This window comes from Clytia hemisphaerica, unplaced genomic scaffold (assembly GCF_902728285.1).
Source record: "Clytia hemisphaerica strain Z4C2 unplaced genomic scaffold, Clytia hemisphaerica genome assembly, whole genome shotgun sequence".
Taxonomy (NCBI): domain Eukaryota; kingdom Metazoa; phylum Cnidaria; class Hydrozoa; order Leptothecata; family Clytiidae; genus Clytia; species Clytia hemisphaerica.
Window position 1 is genome coordinate 476,214 of NW_027103882.1, and position 21,079 is coordinate 497,292.

Below are 21,079 nucleotides of genomic sequence, written 5' to 3' on the forward strand. Positions count from 1 at the left end.
TTTGATTTCGTTTCGAGAATTTAAGACCTCTGAATTTTCGCTACATAAAAAAATAAATTCTAAATTATTTTAATTTGAATTATTTACAGTTTTCTCTAACAAAAATTTTATGAAAAACAATCTTAAACTAACATCTGAATATCAAAAAAATTTAGTACAACCAAATTGCGATAACGAAATCTTGCTCTACCTCTACACTGGAAGAAATCGGGTTATAGGGAAGAGATTTTCAACATCTGCAATTTCAATTTCCCATGCTACATTTAGTGGTTGAACATTTAGTGTATATCATTTTATGTTTGAATCTTATTAAATGTATTTTATTCTTGGTATGCGTAGGTCATTTCCCTTATCGGAAACACCGGAATACACCGTATTTGACCCATGAGTGTTAATAAAAATAGATCCGGTTTTTTCGGATGACATAATCTTGACTTACACATATCAAGAATTATATTGTGTTTACATTGGTTTTGATTCAGTCTTTTTGTGTACTGAAATTGTAATTTCTTCTGAGGGCGTTGATATGTTGAGTAGACCATCTGCTTGCATGTTGATGGTGCAGTTGTTTGGTATTTCTAATGTTATCGTACTTCCAATTGTTAAACGTTTTACAGACTCACTGATACTGGTTCTCGGCGGTTTGCCAGGTGCTCTATAATGAATGAATGAAATGGGCTTTGCTTTAGTAATTTACCTGAGTTGAATCTCAGTCTCCAACGAGACCTCAAATCGTACTTCTATGATAATAGAAATAAAAATATTTCGTTTGGAATTAGTTTGGAAAGCCCTAATGCTGAATTGAACCTTTTAATTTCAGTCATTATTGACATCGAGGCAAAAAAAAAAGCAACTCAATAAACAACTTAGAGATCTAATTTTTTCATCAATTAAGTTAATTTGCTTCCCCACCAGGACTGTTTTGATCCCATAGAAATCCAACTAGCGAGGCGACAGAGGTGTTAAAACTACTTACTTTTTTTTCACGGAGACAGGTGAATCGCTGCTACTCCTTGGTCTTGGCTGAGGTTTATTTGCATAAAGATTTTCCGATCCGTTTTGGGGGTTTTCCACAATGCTATCATTACGTTGTCGAGAATCGTAGGGTTTAGCATAGGGGCTTTCCACTCGATTGTTTTCGTCAATGTGATTTGGAAAACCCGTAAATTTTGTATTAGTTGATAGGGGTGATTGTTGTCTTGCATTTTGGATGTATTGGTACCTTTTGAGAAAGTGGAATTTGAAAGAAATTACAGAGTGAAAGTTAAGAGATAATAATGAGCTCTTCCAGAAAATGTCCGTAAATGGGGGGGGGGATGGAGGATATATTGTCCGGGGGTAGCGAAAAATCATCAAAATTTGCCTTGTCCGGGGGGTAAATTTGCTCTGTGCGGGGGTAATTTGGGTTGTCCGGGGGTCAACTGATGCTTCTCCGGGAGGTAAAACCCGTTGTCCGGGGGCCAAAAGTCACTTTGTCCGGGGGGTAAATCACTGAAAAGTGTTATATCCTCCACCCCCCATATTCAATTTTTTTTCTGGAAAAGTCCAATACGATAATAGGGCTTCCGTTTCTTGAATAAATAACATAAAAAATTTTGGGAGAAAAAGATCAGTTTCAGTTCTTTAGTAGAAAAGGCAGCTCAAATGAGACTCTAAAACAACTAAATGAACATTTGACTTGGGCTTATTTAGCAATGTATAACCACTGACCTACATAGACCCGGTGGTGGTGGTGAAAAAGCTCTTACCTCTCCTGATCAGTCATATCGACATAGAGATCTTCATCTTGTGCCGCTTGTGGAAAATGAACATTGATATCAGGTACTGAAAGACTTCTCCCTGGTGGTGGCTTTTGGGGGAGTGAATGATGTGGCATGCTGAGTCTCTTAGTGTTGATATCTTTATTGAATGAAGGTCCACTTGATGCTTGATGTTGACCATTGTTATTTGTTGATCCTTGATAAACGATAGTGAACGGATGTTTAGAATTACACTTTAAAGCAATGAAGTAAAAGTCCGAAGGACTAGTAAGGATACATAGGATTTGAAGCTGCCAAATCCTAAGTTGCGCGGCCTTGAGCGGCCCGCGTGGGTTTTATACAAATTCCATATTGAAAGTAAAATTTACCGCTAGATTTTACATTGGACATTGACCTGAGAGTAGCTGGCATAGAGATTTAACAGAGATGGGACAGAGATGGGACAGAGATGTAATAGATGTAATAGAAATAGGAGAAGTTTGACTTTTCTTCATACCTTGTGATTGAATTTGATCGTGGTTAGAATTTGTACAAAAAGAGTTTCCAGAGCTGTTCGATTGTGAACGATTTAGTGATTGGTGTAGATCATCACCATAACCAGAATCGTCTGTGTTAGTACTCCATGTGCTTTCTGATGGTCGTCTCTTTTCCCTAAAAATTATCGTCAATGTCCTAACTGATCTTTATACCCTAGACACAGTTTCTCGATCTCGGCCAAACAAAATCTTTGTTCAGAGGTTTTTGAAAGTGATAGTCCCAGCTCAATGTTGGTGAAGAAAACTTTTAAACGGAAAATTTCATTGAATTACAAATTGACCAACATTGAGTAGTGCTACTAAAGCTGGCGGATAAAGCTTGGGTCCAGGGTATATATAGGTGATCTTGACCCGAGTGAGGATTCATTTGCCAGTCAGTATGAAACAAAGCCTAATGCCAATGGACTTGGAAGATTTCTTGCTTTTATTGGTGGGGTCTATCAGATTCTCAAAATGGTGGCGACTTTCATATTGTTTCTTTATCGGAATCAGTTGACCGAGTGAGGATTTATTGTAAAACTTTCTTGATATGAGACAAAGCAGCCTAATGTCAATTTCTTGAGCTTATGGGTGGTAAGGTGAAGTTTCTTTTCTAACGGGGATGAAATTTCAAAGCATTTCTTTCATAACGAAGAAAAATCTTTTTCGTTGATTTTCGGATTGAGGTCCTATCATTTCTGCAACAAAGGAGTATCTTATTTACCGTAAAACTTCATACAGTGTTGCGTAAATCTATGAAAAAGAATAAAAAGTGTTAGTTCTTCGTTTTTTGTGAGATTCCACTCTCCTGTCTGGATTTTCGCTGTTTACCTGGATAGCCAGTCGACTGAAGACTGGAAAGATCTTTTTCTAGAGGCCCGGGAATACACGTTTTTTATGAGAACATCCAAAACTTTTGAAGCCTTAGGATATTCTTAACTTTTTGAGTTTTTTGTGAGTATTTTGGTCCATTTTCCTAAGAAATTGTTTTAGAGTCAGCAAAGCCTTAAAATGTTCTTAACTTGTTCTTAAGGTTTTGGCCATCGAAGTCTTATGATCTTATATAGTTTGTTCTTATAAAAAAATGTGTAGCTTGTGTACAGTTTGGAAAATGACTAGCTTTCTAAAGCTCACTTTTCAAGATATCTATGTGATAGTAACGGGAAGTTGAATCTTACCCCGAAAACGCTAAGACCTACAGATTGTTTTTAAAATGCTTGCGTATATTATCCCAGCTGGCACACAAACGTCCAAACAACGTCCATTTGACATTCATAACGTCCAAATAACGTTATTTGAACGTTAAAACAACGTTGTGTGCCAGCTGGGATACTTAATAGATTCTATACATGAAAATCATTTTACCAATATTTCGGGAAAGTTTCCAAAATATCAGTCATTACCTAGATTGCTGAAAGGTAATGTAATTTCATCTTTCAGCAAACATTATTCACTTTCTCTTCACGTTACTTGTGTTGTATCTTTCGAACCGTGCAGTAAATCTGTGCGCTGTGGTAAATCCCCCTTTTCATAACTTTATTTATTTGCTGTCACAGCAAAGTGTCTTCTTTGTTTAAGGTACATCTTACTTTAATATAAAAACAAACTGTAAAATAACATAAAGTCGACGATAGGCAAAAAAGATTAAAAACAAGTTATGAACATTTTAAGGCTCTTAAAACTAAAAAAGTTAAGAACATTTAAAGGCTTCCAAAATTTTGAATGATCTTATAAAAAATGTGTCTTTACTGTCGCACCAGAGTGTCTATATTTGAAGTATGTCATTTGAAACTATCAGCAGTTAAGTAGCGAGACTCACATACTTTCATGCGTGTATAGGGTAAATTGTTTAACATATTTATGTCAATCATGTGTTTGTTTTCTCATATTCCAACGTGGCCAGTATTGGGCTTTTCCAGAAAAAAAACTGTATCCCCCTGTTGAGGAGGTCTATCCTTCTGTGGCTGGAAATGCTGCAACCCCCTGGAATTACAGGCAATTTCAGGTTTTAACCTCCTCTGGAATTGTGAATTTTAGTAGGATTTAAAAAGCTATCCCCATGGAATTCTTGTATCTCCCCTATGGAATTCCGCTACATATCAAACCTTACCCCCCTTGAAACGGAAATGGACCTTCTCAACAGGGGGTATAGGGTTTTCTTCTGGAAAAGCCCATTTGTTCAAAGTAAAACGATTTACACCCAATTGGATTTTATTAAAAGATTAATTTGGTAGAGGTTATTTTACCTGATATCATATATGAGTGCCTTAAATGAACTTTCGAGGGAAATAATTCTCGTTTTTTAGGACCTGCAAATTACAAATATGGCTATTTTTTATCAAAAAATTCGAAAGATCCCTAGGAAAATATAATCAAAATGTCCGAAATGGGAATAAACCACGAAAACTAATTCCCGCGAAATGCGATTTTTTGATTTTTTTTTTTCTCGCGAAAATTAGTTCCTGCTAAAGTTCCCTTAATGTAAATATATTTTTCAATTTTTTCTTGGTATATAATTATGAAATCTTTATATACTGTATGAACGTAAATAAGAACACAAGGACTGTAAGGTCCACAATATAAGAACATTCAAAAAACATTTTTCATTTAAGTCTTAGTAGACTCTAAAACATGAAATTTCTTAAAAAATTAACCAACATACTCACAAAATGGCGAATATAAGAACACTTTAAGAACAATATTAGGCTTAAAATCTAAAAAAAACTGAGAACTTTCAAAGGCTTGAAATGTTTTTGAAATATTTAATAAGGATATTAGCAAGAAACTTTAGATATAAAAGAAATTCTATTTTATAAAAGGTCAATGCTTCAATTTTGTTCTTATATATTGTCTGTTAATTGACTGACTATCTGTTTACTTTGTCCACAGGACAAAAATTCACGTTTGAATTTTATCATTTTCTCATAGATTAAATTTCTCGAGATTTGATCCCGCAAGTTTAAAAAATTGTGAAATCCTACTAGATTATTTTCGCTAATTTGAAATTTTACCTTAGTAATATTTAGCGAAATTTTATAAGAACCAGTAAAGATTTGTTGAAGCCTTATTTTTCTTAATTTTGAAGGGGCTCCGAGCAATTACTTGACATTAAGCAATTGAAGACTCTAGAATTCTTTTTAAATTGTTCTTGTTTTAAGCCTCGTTCTTTTCCGTTGTCTCTATTCCTATGAAAATTATTCTTATAAAAAAGAGTGCAAGTGTGCGATATAGAAGACTGAGAACTACCTTTTGGTATGGATTTAACAAATGCCAAAATACTATTTTTGGCGGGGATTTAATTTGGCGATAGATCATTTTCGTGAAATTTTGCGGGTATTTAATTTGGCGAATTGGAAATTTTGTCACACTGAAATGGGTGAAAATTACTCAAAAATTTACTAAAAAGTTGTGATTTTTCACATAATTCTCTTTTGTTAAATTTGGCAGGGATTAAATTTGGCAAATGGCCGAATAATTCGCCAAATATATAATCCTCGCCAAAATTTATCTTTACTTAAGGTAAGTTTACTTACTGGGTCGATACTACCAGATCTTTCTTTCACCTGATTATCCTCATGTCCAATCTGTTCAATTGCTCCATGCAATGCATCCAACCAAAGTCTTTTCGAATCCTCTGTATCAGCACATAAGACGAAGATACGGTTTGGAGTTTTCAGTTCGATCATATGTGGATATTTAGCTTGCCAGAATGGATGTTTGTAACTATTGACTGCACATTTATTGTCCAATGATATGACTCCTAAAAATTTGCGTTGAATCATTTCAATTTAGCACTTTTACTCTCAGGTAAACGGGGGTTTGGAATAAGCAGAATGGGTGGAAACTTAATTAGCGGTACAAAGTAGGGGTAGCTACCCGAGAGTACAGTAAAAGGTACATTTTAAAGACGGGATTAAAGAACTTATTATTTATGTGGTTACTAACCAGTACATGCTAGCCCAGTAGATAAAAAGGGGTAGATGGCTTTATCAAAAATGGCTAATTTTATAATTTAGAATTATTGCTAAATGTTACGGGAAATAGACTCAAGATTTTAATTCTGCTAAAATTTGGTGCTTTTCATTTCAATTTTTGAAACAAAAGTATTCATGATTTACACCACCGGAGAGTCTTCTGAGAACTTTTAAAATCTTCCACCCAATACGTCACTTAAACAATAGAAAAAGTGACGTATTGGGTGGAACAAAAACAGAAAAGTTGCATAATTTCTCAAAGTCATTGCAGGTTTGCAGTGGTGCATATCATGAACTGATGATGATCTTGACTATTTGGGGTATTAAAATATGCCTGAAATTCTGTTTAAAAAAATGAAAATATTGAATGGATGTTCCCTACCTCAATTCTCAGACAGAGTTCTAGTTATTATATAATCACTACGCTCCTCAGTTCCTTATTACGTTAACAAGGTTTAAAGGGGAAAGATCTTATGAGAGAGTGCGAATCGCATTAACTTTAATAATCCGATATAAAAGATAAGTGTTTGTCAACTATCAGCAAAAACAAACATAAGGGTCATACTATATGTTATGATGCAATATCGATATTATTCTACGAATTCACGAATTGGGACCTTTCCCTTCTTTTATCTTGCAAAATTTATCTTTGCAACCTTAATGAGGGACTCGTCCCTGAAAACGGGCTGAAAACACATATCGCAAATAGGTTTAGGAAGCAGCAAAGACTATTTCAGATACGAAACATGCTGGCAAATTTCAATTAAAAATCTCAATTCTTCCTCGGTAACAGTGAACTTTACCAGCCCGGGGGGGGGGTACTTAGGCAAATGGAGGGTATGGTATGTGCCGCCCTTAAGGGTACCTTTTTTGGACTTCCAAAGTCTCGCAAAGGGTCGAAAAAATAGGAAAATTTCAACTTTTTACCCCCTGAAAGATCGAAATTCGGTCAAAATTGGTCAAATTTGTCCCGCTAAGGGTCGTAAAATACCCAAAATTTTTCTTTGTTTTCTCCTTTTTAGTCCCGGTAAGGGTCCGAGGGTCGAAAGTCGGGCGGCACCCCCCCCCGTCAGCTCGCAACCCTAGTACCCCCCGGGTTTACCAGAAAGGGTTTGAAAGTCTTGCTTGCCAGAGATTGGAATGACAGTGGACAGTCTCTATAATTCGAAGCTCTTTAGCTCGAATGAAACCTTTTTCTATGAATCGAAATTTCCTTGACTAAATTTGAATTCCCTGTGCGTGTTGGAGTTACAAAGATTCAATTGCATACATATCAATTTCCAGTCGTGATTGATCACTCATAAAGAGAATACTTACGGATAGGTTTGGCTCCTTTACGTCGTTCGGCCTCATCGTGCCAATAAAGTAGGCAGAAGGAAGAATTCTTGCCATCATTATTGATACTTTTTTTGTATCCTTGCTGAATCAAACCGGCATCTCTGTCTTCATTCAAATTCAGCATTTTTAAGAGTATGAAATATCGTTTATTCCAACTGGCGTTCTTCCATTTTTCCTCAGGTGGTGATTTAATAAATTCATTTTCTAATACGATGAAACCAGGAAAATTCTTTTGTTTTTTGCTTGCTGGTGATTTGAACTTTGATTTGATTGAATTCATTGTTTTTTTGTGTGTGATGAATCTTTTTTACTACTATTTCGCTAAAATTATACCAGATTGGTATTATCTTAAAGGAAGAAATTTTAGCTGAGTATAGAAAACTTAGTGGATTTCAGCTAAACCTGCCAAGTTCATGCTAGACTTTGATTACTTCGTTCTGAATTTCTGCTTTTTCACGCGTTAAAACAGTTTTTCTCGACCAAAAAAAAATCCTCTATCAAGCAAACTAAACTCCCGCCAAAATGTCATCATTAGACTGGCACATGAGATAAAAACTACAATACACCTGCTTTGCCTGAAGATTATGCCATCATAAAACACCGTGTAGCAATTGTAAGTTAGTTCTATTTTTGTCCATGCCCACTGAGTTTTCTGACTTGAAAACAGGGATGTAAATAGGGAAGAGGCTTTTATCAAAAATATCTTTCCAGCGCAATTTTGTGAATATTGATTAAAATGATGCTTTTGTTCGAATAATTTTATGGTTGATCGAGTCCATTTCGGACATTCAACTCTTTTGATTTTCAAACCATTCATTTTCTTTCTAAACGAAACCAGGGCGGCTGAGCCTTGCGGTTTCACTAAACTAATACGTATCAGAATACGTTACGGCTGATCTAATCTACTAATCTAATCTAATCTTCAACTATGCAAGTGTTGCTATCCCTTTTCCATGTATTCATGTGATACAGGGGTGTAATTATTTTAAAGTTTCAAACTTCTCTCAGTCCACTCACCAGTTCATATATACAATATTTTCATCAAAATTTTTACATTGACAAAATGAATTACAAATCTTAACCTAAAAGATGATACCCAAAAAAGTCAAAGTAAAAAAAAACAAATGTAACAAAAATGCGTGACGATCCCATCATTTCATAAGAGACATGTCAAGGAAGAAAACCGATACCCTTTATGTTCTCTAAAAAAGTCTTCTAATATCTGAAATTTGCTCCCTATTTCTCTCTTCCTATGTCACATTCATCCGTCTATTGGAAATGACTGTGTAAAGGATTAGCATACAACAGCTTTTATATGGCACATTTCTGTCGAGCATACCAAAAATATCAAATAACAAAAGAGTGAAAGTTCTTTTCCATTGTTTTTAAAAGTATGTGCGGGGAATTCTTTACAGTCATTATAATAGACAATCCTATCGTCTGCACAAGATCACTAAAAAAGGGAAAAGTTTTGGGAGGCTGGATAAATTTGAAAACGGTGGTTAGCCCGGGGCGGAGTAAACAGTGGCGGAGGTATTTACAGTTTATTCCAAACTCTACAGCCACTTATTTATAGAAGTGTATTTCTCAGGTCTATTGACCTCTATGAAACAATCTTACATCTTTATAGTCGGGGAGCAGAATCCAAAAATGGCATTTTTGCTTGACCCTAAAAAAGAATGGGGTTGTTATATACCGTTGGAACGGAAATTTTATGCTGATTATGGAAACCCAGGTCTTAAAAAGTCTATCCTGGACGATTTTGAAAACGAGGCTGGAGTTTGCACTCCTCCGTAGTGTTTTTTCGATTTTACCTGTTTTAGAAAAGTGCTGACTGTCAGCAAAGTAAAGGTTTTTAGAATTTAATTTTTTTTGAAAATTGCTACCAATAGAATTGCCTTTTAGCAAAAAATTCAAAATTTTTGAAAAAAACATTTTTTGCACTCCTTCTTGGAGGTTTTTTGCAAAAATCAGCGTTTTTACAAAAATATACTGCTTAAACAAGTCTGCTGGCAACTGAAATCCGGTTCAAATGACCCCTTTAATGATTTTGACGGAAGAACTATATCTTACCATGACAAAAAACCGAAAGCTGCTGTCAAAAAACAATTATTTGGCTTTTAGCTCTCCTTCTTTGGTGTTTTTTTGACAAAAATCGATTTTAGCCGTTTTTAACCAAAATTTGACTTTTACAAACTATTCCCTTTAGTTTGGAAACTGAATGCCTTCGTATCTCTAAAAGTTATTCTCCATTATGTAAAATGATGAAAAAAATCAAAAATTGATCTCCTCTGTTGATGCTTTTGTTTATGTTTTTGAACGAATTTCTGCCTAATGGTCCAGGGGAATTTCCGGCTTAATTTAGGGAACCCAAAATTTGCGTACACATGAAATTTTTTGATTGAAATGTGTTCGTTAGGTCCTTAGGAGTGAAAAACCATCGAGTGACACTTTTCACACCTTGGGCATTTTCCATAATGGTGGAAATTTCAAAATGGCGGATTTTGTATTTTTTTGAAATTTTGATGTCTCTGAACATGGACATATTATATACCGTTGGAAAGGGTTTTTCATGCTGAACAACTTTTTTGCTTACAAAAAAGTCATAAAATGTACTCAATGTGAGTAAAAGTACAAAAGGTGTTAAAATGATGTCATCATCACCACCAAAAATTTGACATTTGCTTCAAATTATTGAAAAGAGAGTGACTACAGGACCTTGAAAACCTTGAAAAGCTTATGAAGAAACTTTAAAATAGACCAAACAACCTTGAAAAGTGTACATGATCTAAAGGAATTCCTTGAAAACCTTGAAAAAGAGCATTTTGTCTTGTGGTTCGATTTGTGTTTTCCCGAAGTCTCTTTCTATACAAGCAATATTTCCAAAAAAAATTGCGTGCTTGCTTCTCTCGTTTCTCTCGTAATCTCGAGAATACTACGAAATAATCTTTTATACACACCTCGTTCAAGAGTATTGTACTACCAGTCAAAATCAAATGGAGCCCCGAGAAACCTTAAAGATACTCAATAAATGAACCGAAAACCGTGAAAAATGCCTAAAATTTGACCCTACAAAACTTAAAACCTTGCCTGCTGTAGACACCCCGGAAAAGGATTTTTCGAGCTGAAAATTCTTTTCGCTTAATACTAAAAAGGCTGAAATTTTACTGAGTAATGTGTTATGTAGGATGTTATGTAGAGTATAAAGCAATAGCAATGAAATATAAGCCGACGGCTAGAAGTCATGCTCTGAAATACTGATTGAAAGTGATTTCAATGGTTTTAACTCTCTAGACCACCTTTTCTTTGTTCGCTTGACACACAAGGGTAATCTAGTTCATTACAGATTCGCTTCATCCAGTTCGCTTACGTAGCAGGCAGCTATAAAGAAACCATCGGTGTCATCAAGCAAAACTAAATAATCGTAATTTTTATTTTTACACCCATGTAGCATCAATAAACCGTTGAGAATTTCTTAGCAGGTGGGGAGCTTGAAGGGGCTAAGTGCTAACGGGAATGGCAAATCTCTTTTATTATCATCGAGATGGTATTTTAGTCCACTTTTTTCAATTGATATGAGTTCTGGGGTTATACGATTATGTGTTTTTACAATACCTTGCATCTGTGGTACATCACATCACATCCTGTCTGTAGAACTGGCGCTTAAACCCTTTAGGTAGATCTCCTATTTGACGATGGATTAGGTTAAAAGGTTTGATTACCAGGTCAAACTAATAGGCCCCCAGCGGACCAAAAATACACGCATTCACGCAAGTTTTTCTCAAATTCATGCAAACCCGATTTTTTGGGAAATCGGGGAAATTTTCGGAAAGAATCAGGGAAATTGTCAAAGATAGGGGAAATTTGCACAAATTTGGGTGAGAAGGAAAAATTCACGCGTTCACGCAAAAAACAGGGCAGATTCACGCATTCACGCAATAAAAAATGGATTTTCACGCATTAACACAAACCGCAGGGGGCCCAACTAAGTAATAGTAAAGCTTTACAGATTCCGAAGCAAGCACATGTTATTCCCCAAAGATCAAGAAGCAGGTACTACTTTACAGATACAATCTGGGCAATTCCGAAGATGCAGAAAAACTCTTCCACACTATCAAAGTTTCTCCTGTCATAGTTCTACATGTTAGCTCAAAAAAGATCGAATACATGGATATACTCTTGTAATGTAAAATGTAGAAGAATTCAACTGCCTTGGCAGTCACAAAGCCTCCACTGGCATGTTAATGTGAGAATCTCAAAATGATTAAGTAATTACTACTGAATCAAACCTTCATGGCAAGATTAAACACAACCTTTTTCGTGCTACAGTCGAATCAGTGCTTTTTTATGGTGCACCAACATCAGCATGAAAATACTTTTCAATGGTATATAGACATTCATCAATATAATGGAGCAAATGTCAATGCTTTGGACAGTGATGACGTTATTTTGATATCTTCTATCACTTTTTACTCGTACATTACTTATTAGATTTTCAGACTTTTTCGTGAGTAATGAAAAATCCTTTTGCAATAATTTGAAGCAAATGTCAAATTTTTGGTGGTGATGATGACATCATTTTAACACCTTCTGTCCTCTTTTACTCACATTGAGTACATTTTATGCCTTTTTTGTAAGCAAAAAAGTTGTTCAGCATGAAAAACCCTTTCCAACGGTATATAATATGTCCATGTTCAGAGACATCAAAATTTCAAAAAAATACAAAATCCGCCATTTTGAAATTTCCACCATTATGGAAAATGCCCAAGGTGTGAAAAGTGTCACTCGATGGTTTTTCACTCCTAAGGACCTAATGAACACATTTCAATCAAAAAATTTCACGTGTACGCAAATTTTGGGTTCCCTAAATTAAGCCTGAAATTCCCCTGGACCATTAGGCAGAAATTCGTTCAAAAAACATAACTTTTTGGTCAAAAAGCATCAACGGAGGAGATCAACTTTTGATTTTTTTCATCATTTTACATAATGGAGAATAACTTTTAGAGATACGAAGGCATTCAGTTTCCAAACTTAAGGGAATAGTTTGTAAAAGTCGAATTTGTTTTTAAAAAACGGCTAAAATCGATTTTTGTCAAAAAACACCAAAGAAGGAGAGCAAAAAGCCAAATAATTGTTTTTTGACAGCAGTTTTCGGTTTTTTGTCATGGTAAGATATAGTTCTTCCGTCAAAACCATTAAAGGGGTCATTTGAACCGGATTTCAGTTGCCAGCAGACTTGTTTTAAGCAGTATATTTTTGTAAAAACGCTGATTTTTGCAAAAAACCTCCAAGAAGGAGTGCAAAAAATATTTTTTTTCAAAATTTTGAATTTTTGCTAAAAGGCAATTCTATTGTAGCAATTTTCAAAAAAAATTAAATTCTAAAAACCTTTACTTTGCTGACAGTCAGCATTTTTCTAAACAGGTAAATCGAAAAAAACACCACGGAGGAGTGCAAACTCCAGCCTCGTTTTCAAAATCGTCCAGGATAGACTTTTTAAGACCTGGGTTTCCATAATCAGCATAAAATTTCCGTTCCAACGGTATATAACAACCCCATTTTTTTTAGGGTTAAAGCAAAAAACAAAACACGCTTCTAACTCGAGATATTGAATTCTGCTCCCCGACTAAACAGAAGGATTTTGGATATCAGTAGCATACAGCAAGAGCTTGGTGAAAAAATGTCATCTTGTCTCCCAGCACTCCATGCCTTCACTGGTAACGATTATACAAGTGCGTTTCATGGCCTTGGGAAGAAGAAGGCATACACTATCGTCTCGCGATTGGACGAATACCAGGACACCTTTGCTGCACTCGGAGATCGTTTCGTCCTAAATTCCAAACATTTTCCAATCATCGAGCGATTCGTTTGCGAGCTTTACGGAGTTCCAAAACTGCAAAAATTCTGATGAAGCTCGGTATCTAAAGTTCTGTGAAGAAAAAACCCCGGAACCCCAAAAGTTACCACCAAACCCGTTGATGTCGTCCTGTGTCATCTAAAAAGGGTAAATTTCGTAACTGCTATCATCCTTCGGTCGTTGCAACAGTTCCCCAATATTCCGAAACCTGAGAAAGTTTACGGCTGGATCTTGGAAGATGGTGTACTAGAAGTCCAGTGGATGCTTCGCAACCCCATTCCAGGAGAGTTGGTTGATTTAATTTCTTGCAACTGCAAAAAAAAAACCATGTGCGATTCTAATCATTGTATTTGCAAGTCACATGGACTGAAATGCACTGATCTTTGCGCTTGTGATAGCAATACTGGAAATTGTCAAAACAAGCCAGATGATGAAGCCATGGAGATTGATGATGATTCCGGAGAGAGTGATATTGATATTGATTTTGAATTGCAGGACTTTGGATATAAGTAATGAAAGCGAATCGAATAGTGAAGAAAAGAAACGACATCCGAAACTGAACCTGCTAATGAACGATAGATTTTTTAACATATGTTATTTATTTGTGAAATTTAAACCTTTATCTGAGCTTACTCATACAATTGAAGAAAAGAATTTTTTTTTTTAAATTTGGATATGACTTTGGTCCGTAAATTACGTTAATTGGTGTTTGATTTCTTGGTTCATTTAGGATAAACAGAGCTCAAATTTGTGACCCAAATAGGGCATTCCCCATTTCACAAAAGTAGATTAGGTAACAATACATAGGTAAATAAGACTGAAAAATCTTATCTAAAATCTAAATATTCTGGTCTGTAAAATGTACACTTTTCAAAGTGACAGCCATAAAAAATATAGACCAGTGAATTGAGTTTGTAAAGAAGTATTACTGGTCAAATTTGAGTCTCATAAGAGCTGGTAATCCTAAGATATAAGTGGGTCAAATGTGTCCCCCCGGGATTAGCCTGATATTAGCCCTTTTCGTGCGTGCAAGGCCCCACAAGTAAATTCAGAAGGGCACGTAAACGGTTTTGTGACCTTTTAGGTCTACTTAAGCATTCCTGAAAGTTTCAAAAAGTCCCAAGTGTTATTTGATTTTTTTGGCGCTCTGCTCCCTGACTATATGTATATCTGTTTACATCTTGATTTATAGACAGTTAGTCACACTAGGAAATCAAGCTTCCGAAAAAAACAACATCAGTCATCTACAGGCTGTATTTGCAACAACAAGGGTGAGAGTTACTTGAATCAAGTTCAAGATCCCTTCAGACAATCTATTAAAACTTGAAAACTTAAAATAAGCAGTCTGTTCCTCTAAAGGATCCTGCATTGTAACACGCATGCGTAATTTGTCGTTCTTTTAGACCACATGTAGTTATTTCCCGTGATAAACAAAGAGGAATGAATCGCTAGGGGTGGTACAGTCACTTTCGGTCGGGGTTGTGGACGGCGAAATATGTCGTTTTTTATGAAATTTGTCGTTCTTTTTGTCTATTTTTAGAAATGCAGGATTCTTTAGATAAACCCCCTCTCTGGCAAAATTTCAGGGAAATAGCCTATCTGCCGATGCGCGGATCTAGGTGGGTTCCCCCTCCCCCATAGATCTTTTTCTTGGGAAGTTGATCTTCAAATTAGTTTTCAAGGTTGGCTTGGCTCAAATTTTTTCATCTATCGCTCAAATTTTAGGCAATTTCTCAAAGTTTTTGAAAATGTTAATTACGACCCTCGACATGGCCCGAGAATTCTCGGGCCTCTTCGGGCCATGTTTGGGCCAAGAGACCTATCAATTCTTTTGGCCCGAACATGACCCGAGTCATTCGGGCCATGTTCGGGCCTCCTTTTTCATAACGCTTTTAAGCCTGTCTGGCTGGGTCCATTGAGTCTAATCTAAGTACGGAGTATTAATCTAAGTCAGAAGATTCCATATTTAAATTGATTCAGCATGTCCAGTCAAACAAAATAGTACAAAATAAGATTTGTCTGTTTTGTTTATATCGCTCAAAAAAACTTTACAAGCTTCCTGTGGACACGCTTCAGTTTAAAACCAGGATAGGACCAGTTTACTAGTAAATATTTCCACCCTAAGTATATTATATAACTATATTTCATACCAAATAAGACATTTAATATTTATATGAATTTACAACATTCATATATTTAGTATATATATAATCTAAGAGAAACCAAGTTTTTCACAAAGAAAATGTTTAAAAAATTCAGTCCTGAAATTACACGCCTGTTTAAATCATGTTAAATAAAAAAATTGGCCCGAGTGTGGCCCGTGCGTGGCCCGTGCGTGGCCCGCGTGTGGCCCGCGTGTGGCCCGTGCGTGGCCCGCGTGTGGCCCGCGTGTGGCCCGAACACTGCCCGAATTTTCGGGCCAGCTTGAGCACTCGGGCTTTACGCGAATTCCAAATAAAGTTTTGGCCCGAGAATTCTCGGGCCATGTCGAGGGTCGTTGTTAATTTCATTAAAAAGCGCCGGGTTATTTTTTCCTGAATCCATTTAGAAGTTTTGAGGCGCATTTTTTTGCTTGAGAGTCAAGTAAACGATATAGCGCTTTCGCAGCATTAATCTTTGATACGAATTTTGGCGGGACGCTAGTGTGACTAATGATAGATGAAGAAGAAAGAAGAACTTTGAATTCTGCAAAACGCTAAAATACCCAGAAATGCTGTATCAAAAACCAAATTGTTATCTTATCAATTGATGCTGATGAGCTGAGATGTAGACACAAAAGCATAAATCCTGCCCCCAGCCTGCCAGCAGAAAACGGAGAGCTCTTTTGCAAAAACACCGTAAAAAAATCAAAAATTAATCCATGCTGTCAATCAAATAAATTATTGTGCTCTAGGTTATGAGCTTGACTTACTACCAACTTCTCATTTCTTAATAATCAATTAGAATAGTGTGATGCTCCAAGAAGGCTGCTGCAAAGTTGTGAAAGCGGAAAAGTTGTGCCGCCATTTGAAAAATTGAATTTCGTATAGTTCTTCCGCAGGGTAGGTATACCGTATACCGTATTTACCATTAACAATCCAAAGGTTTTCTTAATAATGAAATCAATCTGAGTGGTTGAAAACTCAAAATTATGATGTAGTTGACATAAATGAACCAATCTCAATGCTCAGAAAAAAGCGTTTGATTGATGTCAGTTGATGTAAAAAACTTTTGGATTGTTTACTTATGGTTCACATTATTTCCCGCGCTTTCCTAAATTAGACGGTTTCTATCAAGAAATAAAAACCGTGGTGGCTTTTCAATCGTTTTCCTTTCGTTTACAGTAACCAGCTGTTCTTTAAATTTTCTTACGGCTACCGATAAAGATAACAAAAACATCACGGGTTCAGAGTTCGAAAATATTTTTTTGTGAAAGGCACAGAGAAAAGGCAAAAGGTGTTGATTTGATGGAGTTACCCATGCCCAGATAACAATCTAAAACACTGAGATTAGGGCTTCCAGTTCGTCTAAAATGTCTGTGTTATTTTTGGAATCAATATCAGTGAGTATCTTGATACTTTTCATTTTGTCTGCAAGTGGGCAAAATCGTGGTTTGTTTGTCAGAGGGAGAAGACCATTGCCAATCGATGGACATTGGAATTCATGGGGACCTTGGTCAGAGTGCTATTTAAACTCGAAAAATGTTGAGAACTTTTACCCTTCTCTGGAAAACTTCCAAATTCAGAACCGCAATCGTTCTTGTGACAACCCAAAACCAATCAATGGAGGGGAAGACTGTGAACCTCCAACTCATCGTTTCAAACAATGTAGCTGTATGAACCCACTCGGAATGGAGACTAAGCTGATCGCTGATTCTCAGATTTCAAGCACTCCTCACTTTAATTCATATTCAGCTTCTCAAGGGCGTATTGGAGATGAATATAATGGTTGGTGCTCAAACGTAAAAGAAAGCCATTTCAATAAAATTTACCTTGAAATTGATTTTGGAAAGTTTGCAAATGTTGGAGCAATAGAAATGGAAGGTTCTAACAAAAATGGCAGAGTAACACGTTATTCACTTGAATACAGTTTGAATGGCAAAGATTGGGAAAATATCATTCCCAAGAACGGTTTTAAAGGAAAATTCAAAGGAAATCTTGTGCCAGGCAGATCGAGAGCAAATTTTAGTCAGCACAGAGTTATGAAATATCTTCGTGTAATACCATTGAAATCATATGGTGACTACCCTTGCTTAAAAATTGAACCCTTTGGTTGTACTTTTACTTGTGGTGAAGTTTTGACATCTGATTATGGAAAAATTTCAGGGAATAGTCGAGTTGATATAGATCAAAACTGCCTTTGGAGGATTGAAGTTTTAACACAAGTGCATTGTCTTTTGATTTCACAATATTTGATATACTTTGCGAGCATGGTTATTTGAATATTCACGATGGATATTTTGATTTTATTGATTCTCCAGTAATTGAGAGGTTGTGTTTGAAAAACAGGGATCAAGATTTTAATCATCTTTTAAAAATCAACACAAATAAAGTATGGCTTAATTTTGTATCCAATTCATCAGATTATGAAGATGGTTTTACTTTGAAATATTTTGGTGAATGCAAGCAAACTATAAATTTGATTGAGGGAAAACCAAATAAAATTAATTCGCCAAATTTTCCTAATGAATACTTTGGAAATATGGACTGCATGTGGAATGTAAATGCTGCTCAAGGTGTTAATTCTATTGATATAATATTTAATGACTTCAGTATTGAAAGTACCTCAAAGTCATGTCTGGATGATACATTGACAATAAATTATTATCAGAACGAGCAGGAAAATCTTCTTGGAGTTTTTTGCAATGACAATATACCAAAAATGAACTACTCATTATTAGCTGATCGTGTTAGTATACATTTCAAGACAGACTCCATCTCCTCAGACAGAGGCTTCAGCATATTAATTCAGTCAGGCAAAAAACTACCACCCACAGAAAGAAACATGATTCCTGAAAACCCAACGTCATCGATAGAAACAACTTTAACCTCTGAATCCACTTTCAACAATGATACATTTGGTACTCCTAGAAAAGATAAAAAAGAAGATAGTGGAAGTGATTGGACTATAATCACGATATCTGCGTTCTCAGCAATTGTAGTTTTACTACTTATTTGGGTTATTGGTAACAACCTCCGCCGCTTCATTAACAACCGTAATGAAGTGGAAGCCCATTGTGCCAAAGTGAAAGCAAAAAATGAAGAGAAGATTCTGCAAGAGCAAAAGAGAGCTTCACAAGCTGAGAGATATTCTTTAATTCAAAGCCCAAAACATGATATTGTTATGGTGTCTCCAAAGCATACATTTTCTCCTTCACCAGTTAAAACTATGAGTCCAAGTAAAATGACAGAGGATATTAATGATGAAGAACTTCATGATAGTGTCGATGGAGAGTTATCTCATTTAATGTCTACACCAGAGCATAATTCAACTATTAGCAAACAGGATACTGTTAGTCCTGTAAGTGGGACACACTCTTTGAACTCTCCTGCCGAAGCAGAAGTAGACCTACCTAAAGGGTATAATGGGTCTTTGCAGGTCCAATCACCTAGTAAACTGAACAGTACATCTGATGTATCTTTTAAAGAAGGAAATAATAATAGTGATATCGAGTCTTGTGTATAGTGTTAATAGACATCCATTTTATATAAGGAATTTTTTCAAAGCTTTTTCATTTCCTTTTGGATTTGTTCAAATACTTGAGTACAAAGTCTAGAGTACGGGGGAAGTCTAACACTCGATTCTCATTCAAAAGTTATTTCACCTGTAAAATCGATTTTAATTCCTTCTTAGTTTTAATCAAAAATATTTATGAGAATCCATTGATGAAACGTAACATGTGAAAGGATAAAGTTCACAATTTATATATTGTATATCATTTGTTACAAGCTATCACAATTTGAGTTTGATATTATTGTATTTGTGAGGTTTTGAACTCTGTCTATTTTATCTTGTGTTCCCTGTCAAAAAATGCAAATGTTTTCCTAGTAATTTGAAACTAGGGTTGTGTCAAGGTATTGCAAAATCTGACCTTTTTAAAACCACACACTTAGAAAAACCTTCAGACATTTTATACACGATATAACTTTTACATAAGAAATTTGTTCAAATGGTCAAGCTTGCCTCGCAACAATTTTTAGTTTGAAAAATCTAGTCAGAAAACGCTCAGAACGAAAAAACTACTTAGAAGACATGTTGCCCCGAAATTAAAAGGGAAGAGGGTATAAGAAAAGACCAGGATAACGTTAGGATTAAGTTTTAACTTATTTCGATTTTCCTTTTTCTTCCTATTTTTCATTCTTTTCGAAAATATGACGAACTACCACCCACTAAACACCCTATAAGCCTTCTTGTTGTTCAAATAAATAATTTATGTTCTAAATTTTTTTTCCCTTTTATTTTAATTTACCAGACCTACTACGACTTTTTTTATTTTGAGAATTTTGGATTTGTATTGTATTAAATGAAACTAGCCGGTACCCGGCGTCGCACGCCGGTTAAGCTGTAGCTGAACGCAATAAAATTCCTTTGGATGGAGACGAATTTTTCTTTTTAAGTCAAAAGTTATCAGGAAGAGCATCGTTTACTGTACCAGTGTCGTCTGAAACAACTCTGAATATGCCGTCCAGTTGAAATGACAATTCTTCAGGAAAAAGTGGGAAAGTCTCAAAGAATAGTGCAACTCTTTGTTTTTATCAGATTGAAAAAATAAGACAATTCTAAGTTACTTTTTTTAAAACCCTTGTCATAACTTTTCGAATTTAAACATGTAAAATGACGTACACACTTTTTGACAGTAGCGACGACTTGAATGTTTTTATATGAAGAAAGAGATTGACTAATTTTCCCTTTTTGCTTTTTATCGCCTTTTGAATGCTGTCTTTGTTTGGTTTGACAACAGTAGCGGCCTGGCTAAATTTTCTTGGTGGTGCAAACTATGAAATTGGCGTCCTTGGTATTTTTGTCCTTATTTGCGCCCTCCATCATTAAGTGAAAATACTAAACTGTAAGAGCAGTGACTGGTTGAAAGTAACGCCCCTAATCTTTGAAATGGAAATTTTATACCTGGTAAGTCGATTTAGTCTATATTTTTGCTTTCTAAAACTCTTATCAGAAAAATTACCTGATAATCTTTAAACTTTCGCGCCACTGGTGTTACTTTATTCTCTATTAAAGATCAATGGCTGAAATAGGCCAAAAATTCTAAAGTTGGAAGGAAGGGTTATTTGTAATTTTGGAGCCGCAGGCAAAAGATTTTGGTGTAAGAAAGGTTAAACAGCTTAAAAGATCTTCTAAAACGGAGAAAGTTAGTCAACAAGTTTTGATCATTTTGGCAATCTCTCATTTTGGGGTTGAGCATTCTCTTTAACCCCTGGTGCTTACACAACACTTCTCTTACTTCTGATTCAATATTGATAGAAGTTTTGAAAAAATTCAAGAGAAAGGATGCAAGAAGGTAAAATAAAGCGCCGCAGGCGAAAAAAAAATAACATTGTACTTATAGATACGCCAGATTGCCCAATTAAACATCAACAAAATTTTGGCGCCCCTTAAAAAGCTCTTTTGACGCCCCTCTCAGATTTTTCTGGGTGGTGC

General features: G+C 35.6%; 3 protein-coding genes across 3 annotated transcripts in view; 2 read left to right on the forward strand and 1 right to left on the reverse strand.

Annotated features, from left to right (window-relative positions):
* LOC136808490 (uncharacterized) overlaps positions 1 to 21,079 on the forward strand; it is a 152,246-nt gene that overhangs the window by 110,222 nt on the left and 20,945 nt on the right. The gene's annotated exons all lie outside the window — the stretch shown is intronic.
* Positions 82 to 7,932, reverse strand: LOC136808479 (uncharacterized). The gene is made up of 7 exons (XM_067065009.1): positions 7,567 to 7,932; positions 5,809 to 6,035; positions 3,000 to 3,028; positions 2,257 to 2,411; positions 1,749 to 1,956; positions 977 to 1,222; positions 82 to 655 (listed from the first exon to the last, which is right to left on the reverse strand). Exons 1-7 carry the CDS (start codon positions 7,865 to 7,867, stop codon positions 463 to 465), a joined length of 1,359 nt encoding a protein of 452 aa, XP_066921110.1. The 5' UTR covers positions 7,868 to 7,932; the 3' UTR covers positions 82 to 462.
* Positions 16,841 to 19,402, forward strand: LOC136808477 (neuropilin-1a-like). Its single transcript, XM_067065006.1, has one exon. The coding sequence runs from the start codon at positions 16,956 to 16,958 to the stop codon at positions 17,862 to 17,864; it is 909 nt and encodes a 302-aa protein (XP_066921107.1). The 5' UTR covers positions 16,841 to 16,955; the 3' UTR covers positions 17,865 to 19,402.

What these genes read in the sequence shown, in the direction of transcription:
- LOC136808479 (XM_067065009.1), bottom strand. Translation starts at nt 7,867, where the DNA reads ATGAATTCAATCAAATCAAAGTTCAAATCACCAGCAAGCAAAAAACAA. An exon ending in CGATCAAATTCAATCACAAG is followed by an intron (nt 1,957 to 2,256) that starts GTATGAAGAAAA and finishes TCGTTTATCAAG; the next exon opens with GATCAACAAATAACAATGGT. An exon ending in CCTGTCTCCGTGAAAAAAAA is followed by an intron (nt 656 to 976) that starts GTAAGTAGTTTT and finishes CATTCATTATAG; the next exon opens with AGCACCTGGCAAACCGCCGA.
- LOC136808477 (XM_067065006.1), top strand. Translation starts at nt 16,956, where the DNA reads ATGTCTGTGTTATTTTTGGAATCAATATCAGTGAGTATCTTGATACTT.